The sequence below is a fragment of the Mauremys mutica genome, chromosome 7 (assembly GCF_020497125.1).
Source record: "Mauremys mutica isolate MM-2020 ecotype Southern chromosome 7, ASM2049712v1, whole genome shotgun sequence".
In the NCBI taxonomy this organism is placed as follows: domain Eukaryota; kingdom Metazoa; phylum Chordata; order Testudines; family Geoemydidae; genus Mauremys; species Mauremys mutica.
Genome location: NC_059078.1, coordinates 116,825,275 through 116,838,181, shown reverse-complemented (window position 1 = coordinate 116,838,181; position 12,907 = coordinate 116,825,275). Strand labels below are relative to the sequence as shown.

The following is a 12,907-nucleotide window of genomic DNA, read 5'->3' as shown; positions in this document are numbered from 1 at the left end:
GTTGGAGGGTTGGGACAATCTGCTTGTAGAGCTCCAGAAATGTAGCTTTCTTCATGAAAAAGTTCTGGACACACTGCTGGTCATCCTAGGTCTGCATGATGATGTGGTCCCATCAGTCTGTGTTTGAGGCCCTGTCCCAGAAATGCCGATCTATGTAAAGGGCAACAGCAGCTATACTGCCATATACCAAGTCCTGAAGCAGTATTAAAAAAAAAAAATTGCCCCCAAACAATATACATCTATGCTAATAGCAACTATTGTGTAAATGGGGTACAATACTGGATGCATAATTGGCAAAGGAATGGGTAAAAAGCCGCAAATGGCAAAAAATAAAGCATATATAAACAAATGGAAGTGGATCTACGCCTGCGTCACCTCGCACCACAACCAACTAAAAATTAGACATGTAAAAGCCCATGGGAAAGGCTCAGCAGCCGAAACCGTGCTAATGCTAATGCCATAGCACAATACTATGAGAGAGTAGTGGTGGTAACCTGAAGGCAGGAACAGAACGCATTAAAATCAGTCTGTGTTCCCAGAAGAATTAAAACACAGGAACTGGTGAACATAGCTCACCAGTTTATGCACAAAGGTGTAAAAGGGATTCTGGGAAGGCTAAAGCAAGTAGTAAAATAAAAAAAAATAATTAAAAATGACATAAAGACATGGGTAAAAACTGTGTGCAATGTGCAAAAAATAAGGCTCGGCCCTCCCCCCCATCAGCCTCAGATGCTGCACCAGCGCAGCCTGGGTCCTTAGCATAAAATTTAAATTGATTTTATTATCAAATTGCCAAAAAGTAAGAAAAAATTTCAATAGCTGCTTGTAATTATAGATGCATTTTCAGGATGGGTAAAAGCCTTTCCTACCAAAAACAACAGCTTTCGGACAGCTGCCAAAAAGCTGTTCTCAAAAATAGTCTGCTGTTATGGCATGCCTGAGATCGTGGACTCAGACAATGAAGGGTCATTCATAGGGAAAATGTTCACGTTTATGCTTAAAGCCTTGGGAGTCGTTTATAAATTCCACATTCCCTATCAACCCCAGTCATCAGGCCAGGTTAAAAAAAAAACCCGAACCATTAAGGAAGTGCTCAGAAAGGTTGTGAATAATACTGGTAAAAACTGGCCAAACAAGCTGCTGCTCATTCTCACTGTGATTCGCAGCAGCAACAAATTAAAAACAAAAATCCAGCCATATCAACTGCTTTTTGAAGAAGCCATAAAGTTGGTCATCGACCCCGAACAAATTCGGGGCATGGAGGGTTCAGCACCCCTGAAAAATCATAAATACTGGCAATGGCTGAAGCAGTTGCAACCCCCCCCCCTACATTTTGAAGTATACCGCACCATTAAAATAATAAATCAAAAAATGAATCAGAAAAAACCTGGAAACCCCCGGTTATAAAAAACAAAAAAATCAGGTAATGTATTTAAAATTGGGCAAAAGGAATCACACACTGGAGTCAAGATGGACAGGACCATACTCCTTAGTAAATCGCCTCAGCCCACTCATTTACCGTATAAATAAAAATGGCTAATTAAAATGGGTCCATGTGTCACAAATTAAATTGTTTAAATAAGTTTAATATTTTTATTGTGTTTGCATTTATAAATTCTGGACCCCCGATGCTACTTAAATACCAGGACCCCTGGATGTGGTGCCTGTTTATTGTTCTCACAGAATTACTGTGTGTAGTACTGTGCTGCTGGTATTAGCCGTGCTGCGGGTGCTCCTTGAACAACCGGTCCACTCTGCAAATTCAATTTTTCGGGCGAACCACGACAGCCGGAAAAATACCACATGGCCCCAGAACCCATGAAGCTCCTGAGCCTACAATTGTCAATTTAGATCCTATGCTTTAACCCTGGTACCATAGGGATTCTACTGGATCAAGAGGGTATATTGAGCCCCAACGCAAAAAACAACAATACCCAGTACCCAAAATCATGTGAGGAAGGTAAAGCTATTTCTGGAACACCCCCAAATAAATGCCTCTTAAAAACAACATGCACACCATGGGCCCCAGTCCAAGACCCCACTATTCGGTTGCATTAAGTAAACTTAGCCACAAACCTCACAATATCTTCTTTTGGAAATACTGGTGTATGTGGAAGAGGGAAATCTTAGGCTGCCGATATAAATAAATGTGTCCGCCACCCCTCACCCCCACCCCACCCAAAAAAAATTGGTTGGTAGGAGTTCACTCGGAAGGGTACCTGAAAAACACTACTATGATTTCAAATTATCCCTCACTCCCATATATATGGGATGGGGTAATAAAATCTGGAACACTGGTAAGGTTAATAGTAGTTTATTGACCAAGGTATACTCAGGAGGTCATGTTTCCCAAGGAATGTAACTGGGTGTAAAAAAAAAAAAAAAAGTTTATAAAAACCACTCCAATATCAGTACGTAAACCCCGGCTATTTAAAATTAAAACCGTTCCCGTTAAAGATCTAGTCAGCCCCCTCCTGGTAAAGGTCAAAATAACTATGGACTGGACACGGCTAAATGTTTCTAAGGTAAAACTCAAGTGTACCCAATTCGCTCTCCCTATCTTGACCACATGGGTCAAAACACACGCACTGCTCCCGCCTGACCCAGAACAAGCAAAAGCAACAAGAAATGTAATAAATACGTTATTAGGCAGATTCAAAGCATGGGCAGAACATGCTAATGCAGTAAATCTAAAAGTAATTAAAATTAAGCTAAATTCCTTAGCAAAGTTGCAAAAAAGCTTAATTCAAAATCAAGTACATGCTAATGTAAATCTAGTCCAAATAGATATTAGTAATTTAAAAGCTAAATAAAATCTTTGGCAATGGCTTAACATAACTGTGTAAATAATGCATAAGACACAACTACAACTGAAAAATCGCACAGCCATAGCCATGGGGTGCACTGAAATGCAAGTGCTGGCAGTTTCAACACTAGAACATAAAATGTTTTAAGTATTGTCAGAAAACACCAAGGTTTTGTTACATCTATTAAAGCAAAGAAAACAATCTTTGTTTAATGTATATTGGTATAAGTTAATGCAATATGTTTCAAGCTCTGTCAGGACAGAGTTGTTACTTAAATAAATAGTTGTTAAAATTGCCAGCCAACAGGCTCAAAACCCACAAATATAAAAAGTTATGCCACTCCCCACATAGGGTGACTAGATGAGAGAGAGAAAATATCAGGACACATGGAGAGGGGTGTCCGCTGGTAGAGCAAAAAAAAAAAAAAAAAAGCGAGTGCTGCCGGTGGAGCAGCAATAAATAAATAAATAAGGCGAGTGCTGCCGGTGGAATGAAATCTCAGGACAAATTGCGGCCTGACCTAAGATCGGTCGGGGCTTGGGACAAACACCTAAATATCGGGACGGTCCTTATTTTATTGGGACGTCTAGTCATCCTATCCCCACATTACATACAAAGTCATACTGGCTGCCACAAACGTCCAGCCAGTAGGCTGAAAAAAAATAAAAAGCTATTAGACACGAGGGGCTGCACTGTATGGACGCCTCAAAAATGGGTGTGCCTATCCCTACCCAATGTCTCAAAGCCTTGTAATACAAAAATGTTTTTAAGTTCATGTATACAAAATAAATTAAAAAATAAAATGAAAGTAATATATAATAATCAATGTGTATGTATTACTTCCTAAAAGTGGGTATTAAAAAAGTAAAGGTATTAGTAACCCACCAGTAAACAAGTGTAAATGCAATGTAAGCACAGTGTTTACCAGAAATCTCACAAAAAAGTCACAGCTTACCATTAAGGCAATACCAGTGAAGTTTTTGGTCCACCTTAACTTGGGCTGGCAAAATCTGGCCATAAAATTGCTAAAAAGTCAAAATGTAACAAAGCTATTAATGCAAACAAAAAACAGTGCAAAAAATAAAGCTATCCATATTATCCATAAAAAGAAAATACATTAAAAATTGCTACAGCTAAAAAACCCCCCACCAACCTACCATTGTTATAACATTTTCTCTGGATGTCCCCCACCACTACCGGTATACTGTTAGTTATATTACATCCCCTGATGTTTGTACTGGTTTTAAACTGCATTTGTTTTGTTGGAATGTGTAGTATGTGTTGCTAAGTTTAAAAAAGTATAAAAAATTAAAGCCACAAACCAGGCTAGCTTTGCAATATTTGCTTGCTCAAAAAATATATCATAAGAAAATTGTATAAAAAGTGACACTTGCCTAATGTCTTAGTGTCAAAAGGGAGATTATATTGAATCATGCCCTAATATTAGTAAGTTAATAAATAAGGTATAATAGTAAAAAAAAAATACAATTGTTACAAAAAATTCCTGTTTTATAAATCTTTGTGTTAAGTGAGCTTTTGTCTGCTGAATTCTGTTGAATAAATCTCTGTAGCAAGCCCAAAGCCAAAAAAAAACCAATTATCTAAGGCCTGTTCAAGGATTAAATATGCAAAGTAACCAATAAAAATGCTGTTACGGGACAAAAAGTCTGTACCAAAAAATAATAAAAACAATGGGAAAACAATGATGTTTTCTTAAGCCATACCCACTGATCCTCTCATCCCTTAAAAGCCTGATTATGCCTATGTAAATCTTTTAGCAATAAAAAACTAAATCAAACCTGTTAAGCCTGGATGCGAGAATTTATGCTGAGTGCATAAAAGTAAGTGTTTGTAACAGGTAAATAATTAATCAAAAACTGGTACCAGCTGAAACCTAAGACTCACAACTATCAGTGGGCTGAAAATAATGCGGGGCGAAGGCAACTGAATGACCCCCAGAGGGCATGCTGGAACCCACCCATGCGCATAAAAAACAAACAAACAAAAAAACTAAAAAAATAACGTATAGCTGTCATGAATGTACCATATGCTGATCAAGCTAATTAATGGTTACCCCAATCACAAATTCAGCATGATGAAGCAACTTCCATAGACATACACTAAGGTAAAGACCTATAAGAACAAAGCCAGGGGACTAAGCTCTTTAAGTCTGGTTCTGCGACCACCCTCCAGGAGCATCGAATGCACATCTGACATGACTTGGCTCCACCCTCGTGTCCAGGCCGCCTGGCCAGTAACTTGGCATGGGCAACACTCAGGCTGTTAACTATAACTGTCTTCGCAGAATAACTTTGTGTAAATAACTGTGTGAGTAAATGAAATGTAATATAACAGCCAACAAAAGTATTTTGTTGTATTTGCAATAAATGTGGCAATTTGCCTTGTCCCTCTTATAAGATCCTGTTGGTATTATTTTATTAGTGTAACACCTGGACAAAGGGCTAGAGCAGCAGCATTTTGTGAGTGTGCCGGGGGTCTGGGATATGGTTGGTTTGACCTGAGTCTGTGTGCTGCAGTGTGGATGCTAGGGCCCCAGTTTAGAGCCTGGGTTAGAAAGTTCTTAATATACTGTTAAAAAGAAGTGTAGGTGCTCAAATCTAGGATTCTTTAACACTGTTCAGCTGGCTTGAGTCCCACTAACCTGGGCTTACATTGCTATGTAGATCTATCTTGAAAGGCTGAGAGCTTGGCTGGGAAACTGTTGGTTCATCTTTTGCTTGTAACTTAAAGCAATCATGCCTAGGGTAATCACAATATTTGTCAGCTCTAGAAAAACAGCCCCTGTTATTCATCAAACTCTTGTGAGTGTTCCTGGGAAACCATCAGAGACTAGAACTTGCAGGACCTAGAGCTCAGAACTCGTCTCTAAGCACATTGTACGCTCAGTATGCTACCAGTAATCTAGGGAACTGGCTACCACAGTGCTCACAGTGGCTCCTTGCCGAGGAGTCAGTTACAGGACTTAATAATTGGCTGCTGGGGCAGGGGAGAATTCTTGCTCCAAAGGCAGCTGACTGAGGTATGCTTATTTTCCCCCACTCTGCCACCCATATTGCCACCCTTTTTTCAGTGGTTCAGTGGTATTCTGTCTCTCTACATTTATGAAGAGAAAAGAGAAAAGCACCTATTAGCACCTCCTAGGTACCTTTGAAAATCTTTCAAAATTAAGTAATTATTACAGTTGCATTAACCCCACCTCACCACCAATAGCCTGGCAAAAAAGAATAAAAAATCCCAATCACTACCACCTTGTTAATTCTCTCTTAAAAGGTGGGGAGGATAGATCGGCATTGCAGCGTGCCTTAAAGATTAACAAATTTCAGACTTGGCAGACTGAGGGAGTGAATTTCAAAGATAAAGGTCCTCACAGATACCTCTCTAGCAGCAACATTCTCCTTTATAGAACAAGGATTCTGTATCTCTGACCTCAACTGCACTTCCAGGTGTTTCTAGCCTGAAATTTGGAATAACGGACCTCAGTGATAAGGTGGCAGAGGGGCAGTTAGGAGTTCTTGAAGTCAGTCCAAGTTTAAATGTAATTCATTTTCAGTAAAAGTTGTAGACCACTTTTTGCACATGTACATAAAGTGGGCAAATTCAGAAATGATGGTTACAGTGACATAAGATAGATCCCTGTGCACTTACACTGCTGATGAGAGAATTTAGTTGTTTTCCCCCAGTTGTAACCAGCTCAAGACTTCCTCAGATCTACCTATATCCATTCTTCTACTACTTTGTAAGGGAATTGCAGGTTACACCTTGTTCTGGCTCAGTGGCATGTAAGATAAGAATGGAAGCATAATAGTTCTACCAAGAGCAATTAATATGTGTATATATATGTGTTCTGATCTTTTACTTAATCGTCACTTGTAAAATGTTTTTATTTTGTATTTAGTTGCCAATTGCCACTCTGAATTTCAACTTTCATTCTTTGTTCTGTGGTAAACAGAGTAAGACAGAGGGTGTAAATGATCAGAGCTCCATTTATTTTAGTTGAACTTTGACAATCTTCTGCAATGATGCTATGGGCTAAATTCAGGGGCAGTGTGTAAGATGTCACACTGTGTAAAGAAATTAAACCTTTCTTTACACTCTCCTAGGGCAGTGTAAGTTGTGTGTAATTTTTGCACACCACCGAGCTAGAAGAAGATGCAAGTTAAAGTAGCTTTGAGTAATATTTGAGGCAAAGGAAATAAACTGGTGGTGATATAGCACTATCTGCATTTATAATACACTGAAACAAAAGATACAGGATATGAAGCCTCAGATTATTAAACAAATGCAAGCCACCTCCAAGATAAAAGATTCTGATTGTCACCCCATCCAAACATCTGTAATTGGGTGTTGATATTTTTATGCTACTGTGCTTCAAGAAATGTCTAAGGTTTAATTATATTACTGTTTTTTCTCTTTTAGGTTAACAGAACCCTCTGGATATTTAACAGATGGACCAATAAATTATAAATATAAAACTAAATGTACATGGTTAATTGAAGGATAGTAAGTATATATTTTAAATAGATCTAACTGTCTGATGTATGATGTGTTTACTCCAGTGGTTTAGAGAGTTAATTCAGTATATGTTCTGTTTAAAGCACCTGGATGCTGAGCAGTCTTTATATACATGTACTATAAACTCCTAGTATTTTGAACATGTATAAAACTAGAGGATTTCTTACAAAATATAGCCTTCATATACAGTGGATTCATTTCTTTTATAGTTATGTTTATAAGGGCATTTCATATGTGGTTAAGTAGCATAGCCTCTGATTTAAGAATCCTGGGTTGAAATCTTCATAATCCCTAGCATTTACCCTCATAATAAAATCACGGAACAATGTATTACACCTTGCTTCCAGTTGAAAGTTTTTACATAGCACTGTCTCAGCAATATACCATTAGAGTTCAGGACTAAAATTTTATTAGCTATATCATGGAGTCTGAACTTTTTGCATCTCACAATTGTCATGCTGTCTGGAGCGGCTCACGACCATTAGTGCCTACTTCTGGGCAGACTGTCAGAAAACAGGGCTGATTCCCCAAGCTGGTGGTGTGTTCTATAACTAGATTTCACCAAGCCAGTAACAAATGTGGACTCATGGATTACTATTATCAGTCTTACCATGGAGTCACAAACAGTCCCTTTAGACTCTCCAGTCTATCTTGCCATCCAAACAAACTAGACTTTTGGGATAAATTGGTTGGTTACATCAAAAATCACATCACATTTGGGTTGCTTCCAGTCCTAAGGAACCAGTAACTTATCCCAGATCAATTGGTACTCTAGATCTTACACCAAATTCTAGCCAATTCTGTAGTAAAGTAGCTGAAAGTTTATTAGCTAAGAAAAGGAAGCCTGAGAGTTATTGAGAAGTTAAAGCAGATAAAATATATCCACAGATGAGTCTTAGTTTGTAATCCCAAATGGTGGCAGTAACATCATAAACTGCCAGTTTTCCAAAAGTCTTTTCAGGTTACCCAGATTGTCTCTAGGGATCTTTGCATTTAGTAGTACACTTCGCTATAAAAGTCAAAACAATCGAGAGATCCAGGATATTTCCTTGAATGCATATTTATAGCTGCTTCTCACAGAAAATAAGCTGACAGTGTCACTACCCATCTGGGCTTTTTCTTTGATGGAAAGCGAGGAATGCATTTTGATTCTTTGACCTCTGATCATCACACACGACCACTTGCTTTGAAATTAGCACTTCAACGGAGAGTTTTTCGTTTGCAATCCACAAGGCTTCTTTCTCATTTGATGCGTTGTTTAGTGATGGGGGTATATACAATGTAAATGTTTACTACTACATTATAACAGGATACAGATAAGTGCAAACAATGCATGTAACATCCCAATAGTTTATATGAAGTTTAAACACTAAATAGACTCTCATACATTGAACAATCACTATGATCTATACCAATATGCAAGTGAATTGGCCTGGTCTGCCACTGTCACAGCAAGATTTCAAGTATCGGCCAGTGCATGAATGTCAGTTGTCAGCAGAATATGTACAAACACTGCATGCATTCAGAACAGTTTAGTGGTCACAAATATTCCTATGCCATGTTCTATTTGAGAGTTTCAATCCTGTAACAAGTGTTGCTTTCATACATATGTGTTTTAAAAAAGGCCTTTTTCTCTGAGACAAGATCTGTGGTGGTTTTGTGTATTTTACAATACTTTGTTTTCACTTCATTTGTGAAAGGCATAGATGCTGTTATAATTATTTTGAGACAGTCTTAAAGTAACAGTTTTCGAATATAGCTTTTTTTCCTTTCTGCATTTGATTTTCCCCATCCCTCTTAGGCTGATATACAAACAAGACTGTGCCTAGTTCTTATGTTATCCATAGGTCACTGTGTGTTATGCATTGTCAACTGTGCCTGAACCACAGGGGATATGGATCTATTACAGCTCTCAGGTTTAGATAGTGGCTCTTTAATTCAAGCTTTGTAGAATTGTGTTTTGGTGCAGATGCAGAAACAGTGAGACATGCACACTATAGTGTGGTTAAATGTGGAGGCCTCAACTTTATTTAAACTATTAACAGGAAACCCTATCCCCATCCAAGTATCTAGAAGGGCTGTGCCAATGTGCAGTTCAACCGGGCACCATTGACCCCCCCATGCATCCGTATGAGGGCGATGCACCCTCTACAATCTCAGCCCTGCCCGTGTACCCTGGCTAGAAGCCAGACTTTGAACCCTCCTTCACACAGGAGGTAGGAGAGATGAAATATGGAAAACCATATGCTGTACAAGACATGGAGGCCTACTCCTTCACCATGCAATGTCATACTTGAGTCCAATGCTCTAGCAGCCCATTGGGTTACATAGACCTCATATCATATCCTTTATTAACCCACCATCTTCACTGGAACCTGCCAAAACTCCCAAAACAGACCTCTGGGGTGCCGCATGGAAAGTGAAATAACTCATACAACAGTTTGCCAGTATTGCCAAACAAAAGATTAGTGATCAGACTAGCCCCTGGCATCATAAAAAATAGAGCATTCTAGATAAGAGGGGCTGAAAAAGAGAGCCCAACAGCTACTTGTCTCAGCCACTCACCTCCCTTTCCTACTCTGGCTGGGAAGAGCCAATCAGCTGGCTCATCACAACACCCCTGTCCAATGGCAGCAGGAGTGGGTGAAACAAAATCCAATGCCCAGATGCAATGTGAGATGAGCCCACTCCCCTGCCTCAGCCTGCAGCGTGGGGAAAGCCGGTGAATAGACTGAGGGGAAAAAGAAAGCAGCACCTTCCCCCTCTCCCATACACATGCAGTAGGCCATCAGGATGGGAGAGGGAACAAGAAGAGCACATTTAACATTGACTTGGCTGCTGTTGGTTGAGACCCCCATTCAGTCCTCCCCACTCCAGAGGATGTCTTAATTGCTTCTGGCATCATCAAAGGCACATCCTGGCTAGTGAGGTGAGCATTTTAGCTCTGGAGGTTTCTGGTTTTTTCTCTGGTGCATTGGCCAAGATGGAGGTTGTCTCACTTAGTCCCATGATAAATCCTGTTGAAGTCCAGATGCTGGATAGTATTCCCTTTGAAGTCACCACACATTCCCGCATTTTATATTGGAAGGTGCAGTATTGTTAGTAGTCAATCAACAATCTTTAGTATTGACATTTTAATATAAAATTAATTAATTTTTTTTATTAGTACAAAGTTTTGTAAAACTTTCTATCAAAGCCTAAATTTTGGAGTTTAAACATTGACAGTAGCCCTTTTAAAAACTTTATGGTAGTAATATGGTGGTAGTATGGTAATTTTAATAATTATTAGCCTTGAATTGTAAGCATGACTTTTAAAATACTTTAAGATGAAAATATTAAATAATTGGCTGGTTTAAATCTGGTTTTATACCAACTTTTATCTGCACGAGTTATGATTAGCACTTAAAAAGAATGTTTGTATTTAATGTAATATTAGAATCATATGGTTAATTTTATTATACTCTACAAGTTATTTTTATTATATAATTGTGTTATGAGTCTGTGCTTCTGCTAAACAATATATCACTGTAATGTGCTCTTATTGTTTTCTTCTTTCAGTCCTAATGCAATATTAAGATTAAGATTTAATCATTTTGCCACAGAATGCAGTTGGGACCATATGTATGTTTATGATGGAGATTCAGTATATGCACCTTTAATAGCTGTATTTAGGTGAGTATTTTTATTTAGTAGTTCTTTAGTACTAGTATTAGTATAAAATATTATTAACGTGAGGAAAAAGTAGTACTAGAGGTTTTAATTTGCTATTGGTAGTTTGCTCTCTCTCATTAATATTAGTGGGAAATATACACTGATGGAAGCATAAGTTGCCAAATGGAAATACAACATAATAGAACTTTTGCCTTTGCGTAAGACAAAATTCCTCTTCTGGCGTATGTTCAATGCTGACATTGCACTGGAACGTTAATGCTAATATGAATGCCATCCTAGAGAGAGTGAGTTTCCAGTAGATTCCTAATATCAACTGAGGGTGGTGTTTTTTTTTTTTTAATGGCAGTGGGGGACTGGCCAACAAAGGAGAGAGGAAATTGCTTAATATAGTTAAAGGAAAATCACAGAATTTGTGACTTATGCAACAAAGACATTGTACTGCTTAGTACATTGTACAATGTCTTTGTAGACATGAAGGATATCCATTAAGCCGATTACAGATAGACCACTGAAGCCATCTATTGAGGGACATCGGTGTGGAGGCAATCCCAATTACCTGTTATACAAGGTCTGGTCTTTGTCTACCAAAATGAAAAGTATTGTGACTAAAAATAAAAAAATATGGCTGGGCAGTACTTAACAGCCTGGCCTTTGAGATAACAAAGCTTAAATTTCCCATTTTTCCTCATTTTTAGGATATATTCATAGAAATTCGTATTTATTAGTTCCTACCCATCCGTAAACTCTTGGGGAAACATTCCATAAAAAATTACCATGTCACTTACATTTTGTGGCCCTGTGTCTCCATGACTGGGCCACAGAATTTCTTTGGTAATTTTAGGACTGTCTCCACCCACTGACTGTACTGTTAGATCTCTAGGATAGATATTCAAATATGTCTAATATCCCATGTATAGACATGGAGTGGGTGAAATCCTGGCCCTGTTGAAGTCAATTGGAGTTTTGGCATTGACTTCAGTAGAGTCAGGATTTCTCCTAAGATATCTAAAATGAATAGGTGTAAGATCCACAGACTCCTTGTGGCAGGAATGTTATTCCATCTTGTAAAGTGTTGCTCATGTTGGTGTTAAACAAATAAACAAATAATTTTTACAGCACCAATGGACCTCATTCTTAGCAGAACATAGCTTGCCTATTCGTTCACCTGATGAAACCATCCCAGGCTCCTACCCAACTCTGACAATCATCTCAGCTCCCTGCTACCTCCTTTCCTGATCCCTCCTAGTTATCTGCTTGCTGCTAGTTTTCCTTCTAGTCTCCCAAGTTTCTGTGCGCAACACAAGTTGTTGGATGTCCTTCAGGAGTATGATTCCTGGTCTGCACTGAGAGGGAAGGAAAGTTGGGAATCCTATCTGGTACTGAAGGAGAGAGATGAATAAAAAGTTTACATGTATATGAGTTGTGGGTTGCTCGGTTATTGGTTTATTCCTCCTTTTTAATATCCCTTCCCCCAGTTTTTCTGTATGTGACTAAAATATTTAATATTTTTTAACAGTTTGCTTGCTTGTAGTCTTTAATATCTAAAAGCTCCTAGTGGATTTTCTATTTTTTAGGGTTTTTTGTTTCCCACTTTTTCTGGTTACACATTATTATATTATATATTCAGCAAAAAGAATTAGGAGTACTTGTGGCACCTTAGAGACTAATGAATTTATTTGAGCATAAGCTTTTGTGGGCTAAAATCAACTTCCTACTGTATTTTCCACTGCATGCATCCGATGAAGATATATATACACAGAGAACATGAAAAAATGGGTGTTGCCATACCATTTTTTCATGTTCTCTGTGAAGGACATAAATCTACACCGTGTAGAGGTCAAGCATAGGAGTTTATTACACACAGCGCTGGCGGAGTGTCACCTTGCTTATTAGGC

General features: G+C 38.5%; 1 protein-coding gene across 9 annotated transcripts in view; it reads left to right on the top strand.

The window, feature by feature from the left end:
- The window catches only part of ATRNL1 (attractin like 1), a 948,738-nt gene that overhangs the window by 84,972 nt on the left and 850,859 nt on the right, over nt 1-12,907 (top strand). For all 9 annotated transcript variants that reach the window (XM_045024151.1, XM_045024152.1, XM_045024153.1 and 6 more), the window contains exons 2-3: nt 7,245-7,328; nt 10,899-11,012. In XM_045024151.1, coding sequence (XP_044880086.1) covers nt 7,245-7,328; nt 10,899-11,012 — 198 coding nt within the window. The remainder of the gene's footprint in view (nt 1-7,244; nt 7,329-10,898; nt 11,013-12,907) is intronic.